The sequence below is a fragment of the Agelaius tricolor genome, unplaced genomic scaffold (genome assembly GCF_023055355.1).
Source record: "Agelaius tricolor isolate 1412-34295 unplaced genomic scaffold, bAgeTri1.0.p SCAF_2, whole genome shotgun sequence".
Taxonomy (NCBI): Eukaryota; Metazoa; Chordata; class Aves; order Passeriformes; family Icteridae; genus Agelaius; species Agelaius tricolor.
In genome coordinates this window covers 48,945,617-48,963,627 of record NW_027269262.1, presented here as the reverse complement: position 1 = coordinate 48,963,627, position 18,011 = coordinate 48,945,617, and the positions used below count along the sequence as shown (strand labels likewise).

The 18,011-nt window shown below is 41.4% G+C and overlaps 1 protein-coding gene across 4 annotated transcripts in view; it reads left to right on the top strand.

Moving 5' to 3' along the window:
• ANKRD29 (ankyrin repeat domain 29) overlaps positions 1-17,549 on the top strand; it is a 31,177-nt gene extending 13,628 nt beyond the window's left edge. For 2 of the 4 annotated variants that reach the window (XM_071418309.1, XM_071418295.1), the window contains 6 exons: positions 2,092-2,190; positions 5,088-5,186; positions 10,979-11,077; positions 11,536-11,631; positions 12,696-12,794; positions 14,061-17,549. In XM_071418309.1, coding sequence (XP_071274410.1) covers positions 2,092-2,190; positions 5,088-5,186; positions 10,979-11,077; positions 11,536-11,631; positions 12,696-12,794; positions 14,061-14,144 — 576 coding nt within the window. In that variant the 3' untranslated portion in view covers positions 14,145-17,549. Of the gene's footprint in view, positions 1-2,091; positions 2,191-5,087; positions 5,187-10,978; positions 11,078-11,535; positions 11,632-12,609; positions 12,795-14,060 lie in introns of all 4 variants that reach the window. The other 2 variants (XR_011677102.1, XM_071418316.1) reach the window with 2 other exon arrangements.
• The last annotated feature ends 462 nt before the right edge of the window (positions 17,550-18,011 follow it).

The following is an 18,011-nucleotide window of genomic DNA, read 5'->3' as shown; positions in this document are numbered from 1 at the left end:
TCTGCTGGGCCAACTGGGGTTAGCTTTGTAGGTCTGCCTTTTACTTGGGACCTGTCACTTGGTTCCCTACAGAAATTATGATAATAACCAAACAATCTTCTAAAAATAACAGAAGTTTGTGGAGAACACAGGAATTTTAGAAAACAAAAGCAAAACCATAAAGCAGTAAACAAACTTTTCCCATATGCAACCCACTGAACATGTCTATTTACCCTCCATACATGGAACTTTAATATTTTTAAGCTTCCTAAAACTTTTCCTTCCCTGCCTCTCCACAGAGGACCTTAAGTCTGGATAGCACAGTTTCTGTTCTTAATTCACTAACCTTTCTCTCAACATCGTTCAGGGGAAAAGTCTTTAAAAATTTCTCTGGTTTTTTTTTTGTTTTGTTTTGTTTATAGCCCTTTGATCCAGTAAATCACCCCTTGAACAAAGTGGCTTTCACTTGGCTGGGGAGAGGAAATAGGTTACATGAAGCTATTAGCTTTTCCATTGTCTTTTAAATGTGTATAAGGTGTTTTTTAATCAAAGAACAATTGTGATTGCTTTTGTGTTTTGTTCCAGCAGTTCCCATTAAGTTACAGTAGTTTAATTTGGCAGGAAAGTCTAATTTCTCATAAGAGAAACTTAACTCCACTGACCTGATTACACACTGTACTTAGTCAAATAATCCAGAATTAATAGGCAATTCATAGACTGTCACACAACAGCCTCACATCTCTGGCTTTGCTGACACCCAAGCCTCTCTTCTTTTCAATATTGTGGCAGGAAGGGTGAATATGGGGTTTTGGGGGTAGTTATAAATACTGCCTGTGGGTTAGTTCAGTCATGTCAGAGCTTGAATTTTCATCAGGCTATTACAGCCATGAAATTGCACCATTGATTAATAAATTTGATTGGTGCTTCTCGTTATAAAAGACACATTTGGTCACTCAAACTGCAACTTCTTTTGTGGATATCTGTCTGTGTGGAAAATTTCAGACAACTTTGGAGATGTTTCAGAGAGCAAGTCTGGGCCAAAGCACAGTCTTGTGTCCACATTAATAGCAGCTCTAGAAACCATTTAGATGAAATACCTTAGATAGTTTATTTTGTGGAGGAGAGGCTTGAGACTGGGAGAAGGCAGGAGAGAAGACCTGTGGTGGGGGCATTTTGGGGTGTGCATCATCTTTGCATGGTGGCATGGTGCCATACCAGGCAGATGACAAAGCTCTGCATAGCTCTGTCTGAAATACTGGTAATTTCTGAATGGGGCACAGCACATTTAAGATGGCAAGATCCACGTTTCTGTCTCAGTTGTTTGAGCTGGTTTGGAGTCAATCACCAGTGACACTGAGGTGTTTCCCTTCTCAGTTGGCTCCGAAGGGAACGTTTCTACAAGGAGGGATTGATGCATGTGCCTAGGTCTCCCTTTAGTGGTGATGTGCAGTAACTCTAATTGCCTGGGACTGATCCCACCTGCAGGGATCGCTTCTCAAGCAGCAGTAACAGTGCTTTCACTGGTGGTCGTGCCTTTGGACAGACTCACATTTCCACAGACAGCTAGCACACTTTAAAATGCTTTCTCTCTGCTCAGCTTCAGGCCAACAAGCCACCGATGAGAGACAGGACAAAACAGGGCATAAGGTTCTGTGGTTCACAAGGTTCACAAAGAAGAGCAGATGGTCAACAGGCTCTGGAGCAGTGGAAAGGTGTGCTGTCCTTCCATCAGTGGAAGAGTTTGGCAGGCATGAGGAATTTGGCTGTAAAAGGAAGAGACGTGGAGGAGCTTGAAGCTGTGAAAGGAACAAAGCTTCTAATGGCAAGGCAGAAGATGAGGAATGAAAACCTGAATTTTCTTCATTCCTTTCCCTCCCTAAAAAAATTCAGGAGAAAAATTTATATAGTGACGGAGCCAAGTTGAAAGATTTACATGTCAACACTTGGCATTAATGTTATGAAAGAGTCAGTAGCTACTCCTCACAGAACTGCTGTGAGCCAAATTCTGAACAGTCTTAAAATTTGTCTCTTTTTTTTTTTTTTTTTATGGTGAAGTTTAGCCCAGCACCTGACCTCTCACCTGACTGTACCCATTCTTTTTTGTTTTCACAGGATGGAGGCACAGCTCTACTGGCTGCCTGTCAGTACGGGCATGCAAAAGTGGTGGAAACTCTGCTGAAGCACGGCGCCAACATTCACGATCAGCTCTATGTGAGTTATTTGACACACACAATATTGACAATGGTGGTGGTGGAACAAATGTGCTGTTGCTTGGACAACAGCAGACACCCTGGCTCCAGCACAGACAGGCATTTGCCAAACACTGCAGTTTTATAGTACTCTATTCCTCTAAGATGTGGATTTTGTTAACTGTCTGCTTTTCATGATGCTGAGAGAAGTAGCACAAAATCAGAAAAGATTCTTTGGCTGCCTTTCGGTTCATGATCTGTATGGAGGATATGTACCAAATGTGGAACAGACTTGTGCTACTCATTAGCCTTGGATGAAAGAGTGTGTCATTTTCTACCATGATTTGCAGAAGAGTGAATAGCTCTAGAGCCTCTGAAGTACATTAGTTTTCTGCCAGAAAGAATAGCAAAAATGAAAATCTTTAAATTACTTAAAAGCAGATTTTTTTTAATATCAATTAAAATTATGTTATTTGATATTTGTGAATCCCCAGTTTGGCAGTGTTTTGGGCAAAGTAAGGTTAAAATGGCTGAATTCATGTTGTTTAGTTGACTTTTCTGAAAGTTGGATTGAACCAATGAAGCTCTGGATTTAATTTTCTCTAACAGAGACACAGATAAGTTGAGCTTTTTGACATTCAACAGAAACAAGTAGCAGATTTTGCCTCTGCTTCCCACCCCACTCTTTCCTACCCCAGGGCACTCAAGACTGACAAAGAGGAAGTTGTTTCTCTGAGATATATGAGTTTTTTCAGCTGTTTCCATTGGCTTTGGATCTGCAGGATGCTGTTGCAATCCCTACTGGCTTGCAGGGGAGCTGAGAGCTGGTGACTGCAGAAGTGGTCACAGGGGGATCCCACCTCAGTGTTGCCTCACCCCTCATTTATAAATAAGGTTGTTCCACCCTTGGTGTTGTGCAAATTGTCTTTCTGATCTGAGGGCAGTGATTCATCCCTCTGCAGGGTAATCCCTGGGGCTGCCACTCAGTTTAAAAATAGCTATGCTGCCACACCTGCAGACTCTTACCCAGAGGTCAAGGCAGTAAAATTACTTCCTTGTTGTCTCTTCTGGAAATGAGCAATATTTGCAATTGGATTTTAAAATGTACTTTTATTGCTCACAGACATTGGGCAAAGCCAGTCAGAAAGAGTTGTGTAATAAAATAAGAATATGATCTCTTGAAAAAAATGTTGTCTAGCTCTTTTTATGGGCCAAGCTGCATTTGTCAAGTGGTGCCTGGATGGCAGTTTCACTGGCAGCCAAATGGGAGGGATTTTGAGCACGCATTTGGATACTGCTCCCAAAACCATCAAGATCAAAGTTTTAATCCTAAATTGACTCATGTGAGGCATCAGGAGAGCAAGAGACAAAAGAATACTCCAACTAAATAATATTTCTTGCAAAAATGTGTTACAGCCTCAAAAAAGCATTCTTATTAGAGCATCCATTCAAATCAAATAGATATCAGTGAATGCAAGGTTCTCCATCTTGATTGATCCTACAATAAAGAGTTTTTTTTAATATTACACAACTTTGTTTACTTTCTAAGTTGAAGTGTTCTCTGTCTCTGGAGGAGAGTGTTCTCTGTCTCTGATACTGCCAGGTTTTTTCATCTATTCACACAGCAAACAGAGAAAACAGCCCATCAGAGGGCCCAGGGACAGGCATTAACAGTTCCAGCAGACACCTCTTTTGTTTACCAGGACATTTGTCTTGAAATCAATCTCAAACATCCTGAATTCAGTCCCTGGGGCACTATATTCAACTCATGCTTCACCAAGTCTGTGCTGAGTTTTTCAGCTAGAGGAGTAACTGTGCACACTCTCTCTGCAGACAACAGCATTTAGTCCCAACATAGTGATATGCCAACAAGGCCAACAGCAGGCTTTCACTAAAATGCTCTGTATTTTGTGATAAGCACCTGCCTGAGTTGGTATGAGAGGTGTACTTGAACATCTGAGATGCAGGAAAGGGGTTAATTCCTGTCTCTATTTAAACAAAAAGATTCTCGCCTCCTGGGAAAACTTGTCCTAGCACATCCTGTGCATAGTGCTGTGGATGTAGGATGGGTAAACACCTGTCCCACCCTCAATACAGATTTCTACTTATAGTTGGTTAGATGGATTATAATGCTGTTTGAAAATGTTCCATCAAAAACATTTAATGAAATATGACTTATAATTTTTTTTTCCTATGGAAGGGGTTCCTCTTAAGCAAAATTCTGAGAACATCTGCACATGAAGGACACGTCAAAGAAAAATAAAACCCTGGATTTGTTCACAATTTATTCTTTCACAAGATTTTTGCAGGAAAATTCTGGTTTCTGATATGGCTACAAAATATTTTTAGATTACTAAATTCTTGTAGAAGAACCTTCACCTAGATTACAGGTGAAGGTTCTCCTACAAGATATGCCAGAGCAGAAGCGTGGTGGTTTCTGGGGTGGCACAGTAGTATGGCACTGGCCTTACCCCTTCAGCCTCAAGGGCAGCCTTCAGTGCTGGGCTCTGCAGTCTTGCAAAGTACCTGACATGTCTCCACCATGTATCCATGTAGCAGAACACTTCTGCATGAACATATAAAAGCTAAATGAACCTGTATTGCTGTACAGGAGCTAATTTCTAATTATGTAGCTCAATGCCTCAAAGAACTAGACTCTTAGTATTCCAGACACAGGATTTAATGCTGGATTTGAAATATGATGGGAGCCAGTATTTGTGCATACTGAATGAAAATGTTGTCACGGTTGATTATGAACTAGACTGTGCATTTGCGTAGTTATTTCTTGAGCGTGGCTGTATATCTGCTGTTACAAAGCATAATGACTAAAGACTGAGAATTTAATTCAATTTGATTTGGTTTTGTGTGGAAAAAGGGCATCACTTCAATGCAGTGTAAGACTGATGTGTTTGTTCTTAGGATGGAGCTTCTGCAATTTTCCTGGCGGCACAAGGAGGATATCTGGATGTCATCCGATTGCTGCTTTCTTCAGGAGCAAAGGTCAACCAGCCACGACAGGTATGATCAACACCTCAGGGCAGAATTTTATAGTTCTAATTTTATAGTTATGAAAATTAACACTGGAATTTCCTCCAGGCATTGGGTTCCTGTGGAGGTGTTTCATTGGAAGGTGGTTTGTGGCTGTGTCAACATTCTGTGTTTTAGTTCAGATTGGTAACATGATGTTGAAGTCAATATTTCAGTGATTTCTGAAATAATTGAAACTGAAAGCTCTGCTCTACATCTACACGCTACACCCCATGAGCCACCATCCCTGGAGGTTTTTAAAAGACAGCATAGATGTGGCACTTGGACACATGGTTTGGTGGTAGACTTGGCAGTGCTGGGTTAATGGTTGGACTCAGAGGTCTTTTCCAGCCTAAATTATGCTATGATTCTAGAGCAGATCAAGACACTGACTGGAACATTTTCAAACAGCATTATAATCCATCTAACCAACTATAAGTAGAAATCTGTATTGAGGGTGGGACAGGTGTTTACCCATCCTACATCCACTGACTGCTCCTTTAAATGGGTTAGAACCACACGCATGTTTGGGTCAGGCACCAAACTAAATCAAAATAAAACCCTCCATCAACCCTCCAGTATGGAATGTTGATGTAAGGGCCTTGCACTACCTCTTGCAACTACCAATCTGTGTTGTACATTACCTTTGAAGGTCTACACAGCCTACAACATCCCTGAGTTCTTTTGAAAACTGTTTGAAAAGCTTTTGAAAATCTGGGCACTCTGGGAGGAGGCAGCACTAAATTTGAAATCTCCAGACCTTTCAGACATGGCTTTGGTGTCAAAGTTTATCTTTGACAAATGTTTTTATTTTTAGTTCAACTTTTGTTTATTTGTTTGTTTTACTTTGTGTCATTCCTGTGCACTCTGAAATTCAAGCATGAGTGCTGCCTTCATCTCTGGAAGTTCTCAATACATAAGGAAAGCTTTTCTCCCTATTTCCACTCTAGTGGGCCTGATGTTGCTAACACATACAACCAGAGGCAGCTGTAAGCATGAAATTAGCTCCTCTGCAAGCAGTAGGGCTGCTGTTTGATTATTGAATGGGAGGTGTGAGCTAGATTTGTGGCTGGTTCAGAGATCTCGGCTAGGGGGTCAGGGGCTGGATCCACTGTGCATCACTGGATGCTGGAGTTAGGTAAGGGTGCAAGGGGCATTCTAGGTTTTAAACTAACCGTGGGATAGGTAAGCATAGGTGATATACAGAGACATGCTTTCCAAATAGAAGGGTTTCTTAATTGTTTAGCTGTTTTTGACTCTAAAATCAGTGCCTAAACAGCCAGAGGTGGAGTTGCACAGCTAGCTTAACACCCAGCCCATAGAAATGTCTGGTTAGAGATGGAGCTTCTCAGGAATCTCTACCTGCTTTAAGAGACCCTTGCCTGTGTTCTGCTGAAACCCTGCAGGCAAGGTAGCTGTCCTGAGTCTTCAATGCACATTTGAAATTGATGGGATAAGGTCTTGTCCTTGTAATTAGTCATGCATGTCAGCCAGGTGGCTGTGATCACTGACTGCAGCAAGTGAAAAAGCAGCAGGCAAGAGCAAATGAGTGTGAAAACTCTAATAACAGTGGACAACGTGGCATGAGACAAGCTCTGCCAGGTATTTTCAGTATTTCCTTTCATCTGCACCAAAAGCCTGACAAATCATAGCCTGGCAACAGACACTGATCTATATGCTTCTGCTTCATGTGTAGGTCTGTGTACACTCCTAGCTGTGGAAAGAGGATGTGTATTTTTAACTGAAACAGTTTTCCTGCTGCCCCTAGCCCCACCTCTGAGCACCAGAGCTGTGCTGGCAGCTACCCCCTGCAGTGATGCTGCTCCAAGGTTGCCTCCACACTATGTCCCTAGAAAAAGCTTAAGAAATGTTAAAAGCTGTTAATTAAGTTTAAAGTTTCAATGTAGAAGGAGAGACCAAGGTATGCATTTATGCCTTTTGAGTAAGTCAAAATAAGGTTGGGGAGCTTTAGATCTGGCTGAACCCTGTTGCCATTAAAACTGCTTTCTGTTATCTGTAATTATAATGCAGCTAATTCTTTCTGACATTATTTTTTTAGCTCTCTAATCCAATTTCTACAACACAATGTTTCACGAGGCAATTTTAAATCTTATTTGAGGCAAAGTCTTGTCTCTGTGTGAATGTTCCTCCTGGCTCCTATGTTTCATCTCCAGCAGGACAGACCTTCTTTGCTTGAGGGTACCTCCGATCCCTGCTAAGATTATGCCTGGATAAGTGCATGGCATTTGTGTTTGGGCCCACTGTAATCTGAAACATTTCCTCAACAAATGGAACATTTTTACTGTTTAATTAGTCAAGTAATGGTTGGATGGACTTCAGTCTGTTTCTTACTAACAAATGGATTTGTACTTTGTTAGAAGGGGATGTGTTGGTCATGAGGAATGTAGCTCAAGAAGGGGCAGTTTTGATGCCAGACAATTCTCCTTTACAAGCTACATTGCTCTCACTGTGGTAAAAAAACTTTTCCAAGCAACATTACCTCAAATACAGGGCTGCAGAGTGCCAGGTGTGAGTTCATCTTCTCCTTCCTCGTGGTTTCCAAGTTTTCCTCTCTACCTAGGGAATTTGGTGGCTTAAGCCATGGACCTGCACACATGTGTCTGCCTTCTGTGTCTCCTCCTGCTGCTGTGGTGGGTACCAGTTCCCCCTCAGTCTGGTGTCCCACCTCCTGTCCCATGTCTGACACCACAGAGCATTTTGGATAGTCCTGGCTGTCCATATGCAAGCCCTTCAGCTCTCACAAGACCAAATAGTGAAGCTTCCTGGAAAGTTTCTTCCCTGGCAGTGTCCTTTCTCTTAGGTTGTAATTACCTTCTGCTCTTGCCAAAATTGAGGAGCTGGGCAGGAATTCTTTTGTCATCTTTTTGTCTAGACAGAGCTGGGGGCAATGTCTGAAGCCTGCTACAGGAGATGTTTCTATGCTTCTTCAACTTACAAAACAAAGCTGTAAGATTCTTTGCCAATGCTGTTTTGGCAGTCTGTGTCCCAACAGGCTTTATTCTGGCTGGCTAAGCAGATTCAAAATAACCTGAAAATTAATGACTTTTTTCTTAGCACTTGATATGCAATTACAAATACATGTAAGCCAGTAAATCTATATAGGGTGCACTTCAGCAAGCAAGAAATTTGCTATTGGCAAATTAGTTGTAGTAGTGCAAGTGGACTAATAGGCAGAGCAGTGGAGGATATGACACTGAGTAGCCTGAGAGTAGGGGTTGTCTGCCCCTGGAAATGCCTCCTGGAAATTTGAGGAGTCTTTCACCTCCCACTCCCATCTGGCCTTTTCTAAAATGTCAAGCCATAAGCAAAAATTGAGATTCAAAGCTGCAAGATGAAGTCATTAGTTAAGGGCTAAGAGAAAGAACATTAATAATTTCAGTCAGAGTATATTTGGAATTTCTGGCTGCTGGATATAATAAAGTGTTGTCCATATATACTAGCTTGTAACCAAATGTGGGAAAAAGAACACCTTACAAACATGTGGGATATTTAAAATTATTCTAGGAATATAGTGATCTGCAGTCTGCTGGCTGGGCAGAGGGAAAAGAAAAGGAGAGTAGATTTTTAACTGCATCTTTCCCTATTCTCACTTTCTTCCTGACTCATCTCCAAGCCCTAATATCTGTTTACACATGAATTCTCATGTGACCTCTTAGTAAAATATAGTATCTGCTTTGCATCATTCACCAACATGAAAATGGACAGAAAGCTCATCTACTCAGTATAAATATCATAGATATTTGCATAAGCCTGAGTGCTAGATGCTGACCATAGTCAATGTGAGCTCATCATTATCTTCACTGTCTTTCTTCTCTTCAGGCTAACTCCTTCAATACAGCCACTCTTCCTCATAATGTACTTTTGTCTCTATCCTATAGCTGAGGTGCTGAGGATAACATCTGACAGCAATACTATTAATGACAATTAACAGTAGCAGTGATATTACTCAACATTTGCACCTCCTTTTGCTCCTTTTCATACTTGAAAATAGGGGTTGTTCCTACAAATTTCACTGTGAGTAAACAAAAGCTGCTTTATTTCCTATGCTGAGCTTGTGATTTCATTGCTTGTGTAAATACAAGTGTGGATTTGCACAGCATCGGTTCTTCAGGCAGATTAAATTGTGCAGGCTGCTCTCAGATATTTTGCAAGTTTTACAGGCTTTTTCCAATGCATCTATTGCTATTTTCTAGAGCCCTCTGGTGGGGGGAGATTAGAAACATATGAAGTGTCAGCTTACTGGTAGGGAAAACACTAAAATAAATAAATTGGAGAGGGACAGGTTTTGCCATCAAACTAACATCACATACTCTCTATACAAGACAGCCTTTGTTATTTTTGAATCACAAAGAGCACTTGTATTAGCAGGATATATACCAGAGTGAGTTCAGTCACTAATTTCAGTGAGTTAATTTAATACAAGGGTGAGCAAAGATCATCTTTCTCACCATTTGAGAATACTGAAGATCTCAGGATGTGAATTTGTTCCTTCTCAGAATCAGAAAAAGGGAAGCCCAGATTATTATATCAAAGGAAGAAAAAACTTCTCTGTTTCTTTCAAAGGATTAATTCATAGTCCATGGAGCAGAGAACTGATTCAACAATGGTTTCCTGGGTTGCATGAGCAAGTCATAGGAATCTTCAGGTGGCACTGGGAAGAGAGACTATTTCTTTGATCAAGGTGGCAATATCTTATTTAATGTAAAAAGTTGATTTCTCCTGAAACTTCTCATTAAAGGCTGTTTTTGAAGTCTCAGTTTAGTTTGTCTTCCTCTTTCAAGCCAAGCCTACAGGCTGCAGAGGGTGGTGAGGGGAGCTGGCAAGCCCAAAAGGCAGAAGCAGGCACCCGGCTTTGTGGGGCCTCACTTCTGCGGTAAAGTCCATACAGGCAAAGCCTTTTTTAAAGGCCCATGAAAATTAGTGTGGCAGTACATAACTGCTGCAGTCTGGAGAATCAGGCCATTTAGAATCAAAAAGAGGAAAAGACACAAAACTAAATTCTACTTGCAGTGAGAAGTATTTCTAGTGCTTTAACTCCCTTTTGCCTTTGGGAAGAAAATCCATCACAAAGTTTAACTTACTCTGAATGTGCATTTTCTGAGGCTTTGTGCTCAAATAATGGTTGCATAAGACTTTGCCACAGCAGATTGTTTCATGCTGGATTCCTTGATAATTGCCTTGTTTTGTAGTGAAGTTTTGAAGATAAAATTTCTAAAATACTTACCTTCACTGTAAGGCAAGATATTTTTACCCAATTCCCTGAGGGTGGATAATGTAATTCAATACTGAAAGTTGGTGATCACCTTGCATTGCTCCCTGGCTTCTGTAAACAACTTTCACTTCCTATGTGCAGGCACCCAGCTGCAGAATCTGCCTGTGCATGCTGAGGTTTGTCTGTATCCTCTGTCCCATCTAATCACCTAGAATTCAAAGTACACAGGATACCTTTAGCCCTTATGTTTCAAATTTCCCTGTGTATTTTAGGCATGGCTGGTGCCTTACTGGACTTCAATTTCACAGAGCAATGCACATTTCTATGTGCAAACTATGCAAGAGAAGGCAATAAAGGGGGCTCTACTCCACAAACTGAAGCAGTCCTAACTTAATACACCAACCTACCAACGGGTTTGGACACAGCTTTGCATTTGTCTCCCTGTAGGATTTGATTGAGTAATCGATGCGCATCAATTCCAGTAGGCTTGGGCAGCAAAATATCAGAGGGCACTGCAGTGAAGCCCTCAGCAGTCCTGTTTTGTTTGCAGGATGGGACAGCTCCCCTGTGGATTGCCTCGCAGATGGGTCACAGCGAGGTGGTGCGAGTGATGCTGCTCCGGGGAGCTGAGCGAGACGCCGCGCGCGATGTGAGTACCGCTTCCTCCTGCACTCTCTGCAGCTGAATGCCTCACCTGGGGGCTGTAAGTCTGCCTGGATGGAGGCTTGGTGCCACCAGAGTCCGTCCTGTTTGTCAGGTTGCAAAGTCCCACCACAGCTTTCCTTTTCTCCATTGTGTCTGGGACAGCTTTCTGGAGGGACCTTCTGGAATAAGGGAATGGAGATGTCCCCATAGTTGAGAGACAAAGATGGTATTATGCTGTCACTGGTTGATTTTATCTTGAAGTTTTCACCCACCAAAGAAACAATCCTCCAGGTACCCTAAAACCAGCAGCACATGCTTTGGAGGTTCCCCCTCAAAGGTGATGAGCAGAGGTGAATCTCCTCTCTGCTGTGTGGGGTTTCCCTCCAGCTTTTCCTTTCCCTCCAGCTTCCCCTACAAGGAGAATGCAGACAAGTAATTTTTGACATTCCTCTTTTTTTAAAGGATGGTACCACTGCTTTACTGAAGGCTGCCATTAAAGGCTACAACAATGTGATAGAAGAGTTGCTGAAATTCTCTCCCACACTTGGCCTGCTGAAGGTTAGTAGTAAAACACAGAGATTTTTTTCAGCAGAACACAAGAAAACAAAGGGTCTGATGAAAAATCTGTCATTTATGACTTCCCTAGTGGAAGATGATAGGAGTTTGAGCCAAAAAAATTCAAGAAAAAAAAAAGAAATCATCTTTTTTAGCCTTAATGCCACTCACAAATCTTTTTAAACAAAACTGTGAATTTAATTCTTAGAATGAGGAAGCACATTGTGTCACAGAAGAAATCCTACTTTTTGTCACTTGATTTTATTTCTACTGTAAGTAGATTACTCTTGAGTGTACAATTTTAACATTATACCCAGCCTTCTATTGCATTTAGTCAGCAAAATATAAAAGACCCATTGTGAGCAGATTCTCTACTTGATTTTGTTTTCCTCTGAACTCATAAAGTGACTTGAAAAATAACAGCTATTTGGAAGCTGCTTTTTAATGGGTGACCTAATCTTATGTGTCCATTAATCACACACTTTGATAGCCTCTGTGCATGCAAATGATTGGCAAACTTAATGTACTTGAAAATGTAGGTGGCATCAACTTAGTTATTAATTTTGAGTATGAAATAGCTTCTGCACATATTTGAACTGTCAGTTTGCAACCACAAACAAACAAAAGGCCAGCCATAAAAACCCCCACCTATCAGCTGCCTGACACTGAGGCCATTAATCATCAGAGAGAGAAGATGAAATGCACAGATGGCTTCCATTACTGCTTGTGCTTCTGTTTCACTTGTTAATAACTGATTTTGCCAGGCAGAAACAAGTCACCTGCGTTCATGTCACCTCTGATCTATTGCCAAGGCTGATTATTAAAAGGAAATACTGCTGTGGTAATGTGATCTTGACTCTCATTTTTATTAAAGCATTTAAAATCACATCCTTCACATCCCACTAGGGGCTGCCAGCACCCTCAATCAGACCCTATGCCTTTGATGACCTAATCTCTCCCATGTTACTTTCTCGCTTGTAGGTCTGTTCTTTGCAAGCATTTGTGTTTCACTGCCTTTTGCTTTTCTTCCCATGCACGGGACAAACACCTCCACTGGGATTTCCTAGAATGGGACCTCTGCTCTGCATGCAGCTGTCCTGAGTGGCAACGTGAGGACAGTGGCGCTGCTCCTTGAGGCAGGAGCGGATCCGTGCCTGAGGAACAAGGTGGGTCCTGGCTCTCCATCCTCCCAGACACAGGGGAGTACTCAGCAGTAGAGCCATGTGTGCCATCAAGGTGGGGGCAGCCCATGCTTCTATGTAGAATTCAGGGCATTGCCAATATAAAAAAAAAAAAAAATTAAAAAATCCCAAATTACATGCACCTTTCCCATATCTTATGTAGATCTGTTAGGTTTTTTTTATTAGTTTTGCATTCTTTTGATAACAGCAATTTTTCTATAGGAAACTTACCACAGTTTTATCCCATGAAGTGTTTTAACATTACATGTTTCATAATTTCTGTGAATATGTCTTCTTCTGGCATGTTTCTGAACCATTTGCTGCTAGGGTTTGATATGGGTTTGTTAAGCTGTAAATGCATGGTCTGGCATTGACTTCTGGGTGAGTGAAAGTTTGTTAAACAAGTAATCCAGCACATATGTTGTAAATATTTTGGTCATTTAATATAAAATCTGTGGCTGTTAATTTCTGCATCATTCCACTTGATGGCAGCACAGTTAATGCCCCTCAGACAGTAGTCTCCGTTAATAGATATTTTGGGTTTATAATAGAACCTGAAAATGCACAAGGTCTTTCTGCTGCTGATAATGATCTACAGCAGCAGGGGTGTGCAGTAGAAGAAAGTGGCTGAAACCTCTCCTACTGATTTTTTTTGTTTTGTTTTTTTTTTTTTTTTTGCTTTGTTTTTTTTTTTTTTTTTTTGTTTTTGTAAACACATGCCATTTGGTATGACAGTGTATATTTGTAGGACAGAATTACTGATTTTCAGAAATAGCTTCATCATAAATACTTTGTGTTACCAAAATTGTATTCAATAAATAAACAAAAACAATAACAAACTCATGTTCTATTACCAACCTTACAGCATAACACTATTTTAAGTCAGGCCTTGGAGTTTTATGGACATTAGTACATAAGGACCTGCCTCATCTTCCCTGAACAATCAGCAGCTATGCTCTCCTTTACTTCTGTGGCAGAAGCATAGGGAACCCAAGGGCATTTAGGCTGGACAGTCAGCACAAAATAAGCTGTCACTCAAATTCCATTCTGGGATTGTTTTGAAGACTTAAATGAGACTTGAACAGTGAAAGATGGTTTCCTAAGATATTTTCAACAGTGCTGGAGACAACGCTAGAAAAAGCTCATGTCATTATAATGACCAGTACAATCTTCTCTAGGGTGTAATGCTTTCAACCTTGATTGGGAAATACTCCTTCATTTCTGCTAACCTCAAGGGGTTTTTTGTTCCAGGCAAATGAATTGCCAGCAGAACTAACAAAAAATGAACGCATCCTCCGACTCCTCCGTGCAAAGGAAAAGCAAAGGAAAAGCTAATGCAGCTCTACAGCAGATGCAGTTTGACAGAGATGTGCCCTGACCACAAGCAGCATGACAGTAATCCTAGGTTGGAACAGTTTGAGAACTGATTAGCCTGTCTAGTACACGCTCCCTGAATGCACCAGGCCCTTGCCAAGGGTCACCATGGGCTGGGGCCTTCGCCCAGTGTCACTGAACGCAGGACCATGATGAGAGCAGGAGGTGGCCCAGGAGCTGCCTCTGCACCACAGCCCTGCCTGTCCTCTGGGATCCCACCGCTCCCAGCACCCACGTTTGCTCCCCATGCATCCCAGCACAGGCAAGCACCCCTGCTGCTTCAGACACGCATCCCCACGCTGTCATGGCACACACCCGTGACAGTGTGGGTAGGGAGCACTCGGCCCTGTGCCAGAAGGATACCCTGACCTTGCAGCTGTTTGGATTCAGCTGGTCATGGAGCAGCCCCATGGCGCCCCTGCCCTCCCTTTGCTGACAGTGACCATTCCTCTCTACCTCCAAGTGCCACATGAGACTAGAGGTGAGATGCTGCCCGAGCCATCACAACAGCAAAAGTTCTCCTGTCAGCCAGGGCTGAGGTAACATTTTTGCTACTACATGATGCTCCATAAAAATGATCAAGAATATTACAAATGATGTCAAAAGCTACCAACCAAACAAAAAGCAAGGGGAAGTCCTCTCAATTGCAGCATCTTGATCTGCCAATCTGTCCAGCAACAGAAACACAGCAGAGCAGTTGATTTTGAGATGCCTATGCAGCTTATGGGGATTCTTCCCCAACTTTGTGCGCCTTTTTTTGGGTAGAGGAGGACTGGTTGCTGAGCAAACCAATAATGCCCAAAAGGGCGTTTTTCCACAGGTGCAAATACATCAGAAACTCAACTGTCAGGCACAACAAACCACACAGATGCTACACAAGTGGTATGTGTATGTTCTGCACCCAGATATGTGACACTATGGTTTGGTACCCACAGCTACTATGCAAAGCACTCATTCTCCAGGTCTGTGGCAGGAGCTAAGGGAGAAGTGCACAGTGCACAGGTGATTCAACAGTTGGTGAGAGGGTTACATGTGGCCATACCTGAATAGACCCACTAATTATTGCAGAAAATGGAAAATTAAGTCTGAACAGCAGTTTTGGCCTTTATTGTGGTCAAGACACTTACACATGCTACTAGTGCCTGTGTGGGGAAGGCAGTGCAAATTGCAGGTGGCTTGTGAGGACCTATGTTTTAACCATTTTGCTCTAAGACACCCCATTAAAACCCAGTCATTTCTGCAGTATAAACAGTATGCACCATGTCCTGTTAGCCACAAAAACATTAGAGATTAATTTACAGTGAGTTGAGGTAAGAGGTTAGTTCAGTACATAAGTCCAGTCAATTTACCCACTTTCAAACCTTGGCAAATTATTGAATTGCTTTAAAAGCTGAAGACAAGGAAGATTGTAAGGACAAAAAATAATTCTTGCTTAAGAAATGTCTGCCTGTGTTTCAGCTGAACTGCTGCATTTTTGCTTTGGTGAGTTAAAAGGAAATCTATAAGTGAGCTAACACAAATGAATGTAGTCTATGTATTGCAAATTAGCCATATGAATTATCAAATTATAAAGTTATTCCTTTTGTGAGTAAGTTAGGTAAGAAGTCAGTGTTCTGGTGAAGAGAACAGAACCAGGTGTACCTTTTCCTGCATGCTGGAATTCCTATTCAAGTTCTATTCTGCATTAAATAGGAAAGCTTTAAGTTTTCCAACAATGTAATAGGAAAAATTTATTTGTTTAGGTAATTTATGCTGCTGTATTTTTAAATGAAAATAATGTTGTGCCTAACAGAAACTTGCAGATGAACTGGTGCAGAACCAAAGAATTATGCAAGATGCTTAAAGAGTGATTGTATCCAGGGTTAAGTTCTGCAAGAGACTAAAAAATACTGAGCATGCAGAAATCTCAAGAGCCTTATTGGGATCTTAAATTGCACAGCATTACAAGGGACTGCACTCTAATTTCTTTAACAAACAACACTGGAGAGGACAGGTTTATTTGGAGCCTCCAGTGGGCTGAAGATGAACATACTTCACATACTATTTTGGAGAACAGTAGAGGGACTCTGGGCAGCCTGGCCTCAATACTAATCTTTCACCCTAAATTTTCTACAGATCAACAACTGGCAACAACTACGCTCTCAAGGTGAAAAGCCCTTTCATATTTGTAAAGGAGGTGAATAATTAGAAGGTCTTCAGTAGCTATGCAATAAATACTCTTAATATCAGACAGGCTGTAATAATCACACAGTCCTCCTAAAAAATGTGGAAGCATCCATTTTTGGTGAAGGTCTCCTATTTTTTCTTGATAGCAGAGCATAGGAGAGAGGACAAGGCAAGCCAACAGTGGTCCTGCAACAGCTGAAGTAAGGAAGCTGAGACATCAAATGCAGGTATCCAGTATCTACAGGTGGTCCTTCCTTTCTGCCAGGTGTATTTTCTTGGGAGAGTTGTCTCATCCCAAAGGGAGCAGTTACTCAGCAAAGAGCTTCTTCAATATGCCTGTCCATGAGAAGATGCATGTCTGCTCCTCACCACTTAGAGTAGGAATTTCCAAGTCCTGTGTCCAGCTGCCTCTATGAATGGTCAGTGCAGCTGGGGATCTCTTGAAACATGTGAAGAGCACCTGGGTCCCTGTGTCCCATACAGAGCATCTGCTGACCTTCTGAGAGGATACAGCTACCAGGTTTGGGTGGGTTTTTTTGTTTGGGTTTTTTGTTTGGTTTTTTGTTGTTGTTGTTGTTTTTGTGAGTGGGGTTTTTTGCTGTTCTTTTTTTTATTCTTTTTTTTGGTTGGGTTTGTTTTGTTTGGTTTTTGGTTTTGGTTTTTTTTTGAGTGATCTTGTGCTATAATGGGCTTTTCTTATTTTTGAACAACATTTGAAATGTGGGGCTAGCACAGGTTAAAGGGAGAGATTTGCTGGTCTCTTCTTGCTCTTGTTAGTGCTGGCTGATACAACACACAGGATCTGTCATGGAGAACTAGCACTGAAGTCTTTCTCTGCCTGATTCAGGCTGAAGTTGAATCTAGCTTCAGCAAAGACACTATTCAACCAAAATGAGACTTCTGGCAAGGAAACCTTCTTTTTGGGAGCATTTGTTTCATCTTGGAGCCTTTGGAGAGAGGGATGGTTTCAGTTTTGGGCTCCCTGTAACCCAAAGGTGCTTAATCTGCCTGTATATGGGCTCTAAAGTTGCAATACTGTTTATCACCATGCAATTAATGTTTTCACAAAGAAACCTTTATAATTATTAGTATTTATGTAGCTGGTGTTATCTTTAAAGTGTTCAGTAAATACTGCTGTGGTTTGTTTGTTGTATTAAAAAGGAAACCCATTTTCCCTTGGTGGCTGAAATGATTCACTAATACTGGCAGCTGTTCTTTGCATAGTTGTGGTGCCTTTTGTGTAAAGTTTTCCAAGTGCTCTACAGATTTTATTTATCTTTGTAAGTTCCAAAATGTATTGCTGAGGTAAGCAAGGAAGTAAATTATTTCATTCACAGACCAGTGAACAAACTAGCTCTTCATCAGTTCATGACAACAGAAAATAGTAAATTTAGACATTTAGATTTAGAAATTATGAGACACTAAACTAATTTCATAGATGACAGGATGAAGATAGATATAAAGATGTGAAATAGAACTGGGACAGAATAACACAACAAATTTTTTCTGAGTTGGGTTTTGGGGTTTCTTTTCCCTTTAAAGTATCATATATATCTCCATCTTACACCCAAAACCAATAAGCTCCACTAGCACACTGATTTCAGGTTTGCTTCTCTGCACATTCAAAGCCGAGGCTCAGCCTGCTATCCCCTCTACATTTAT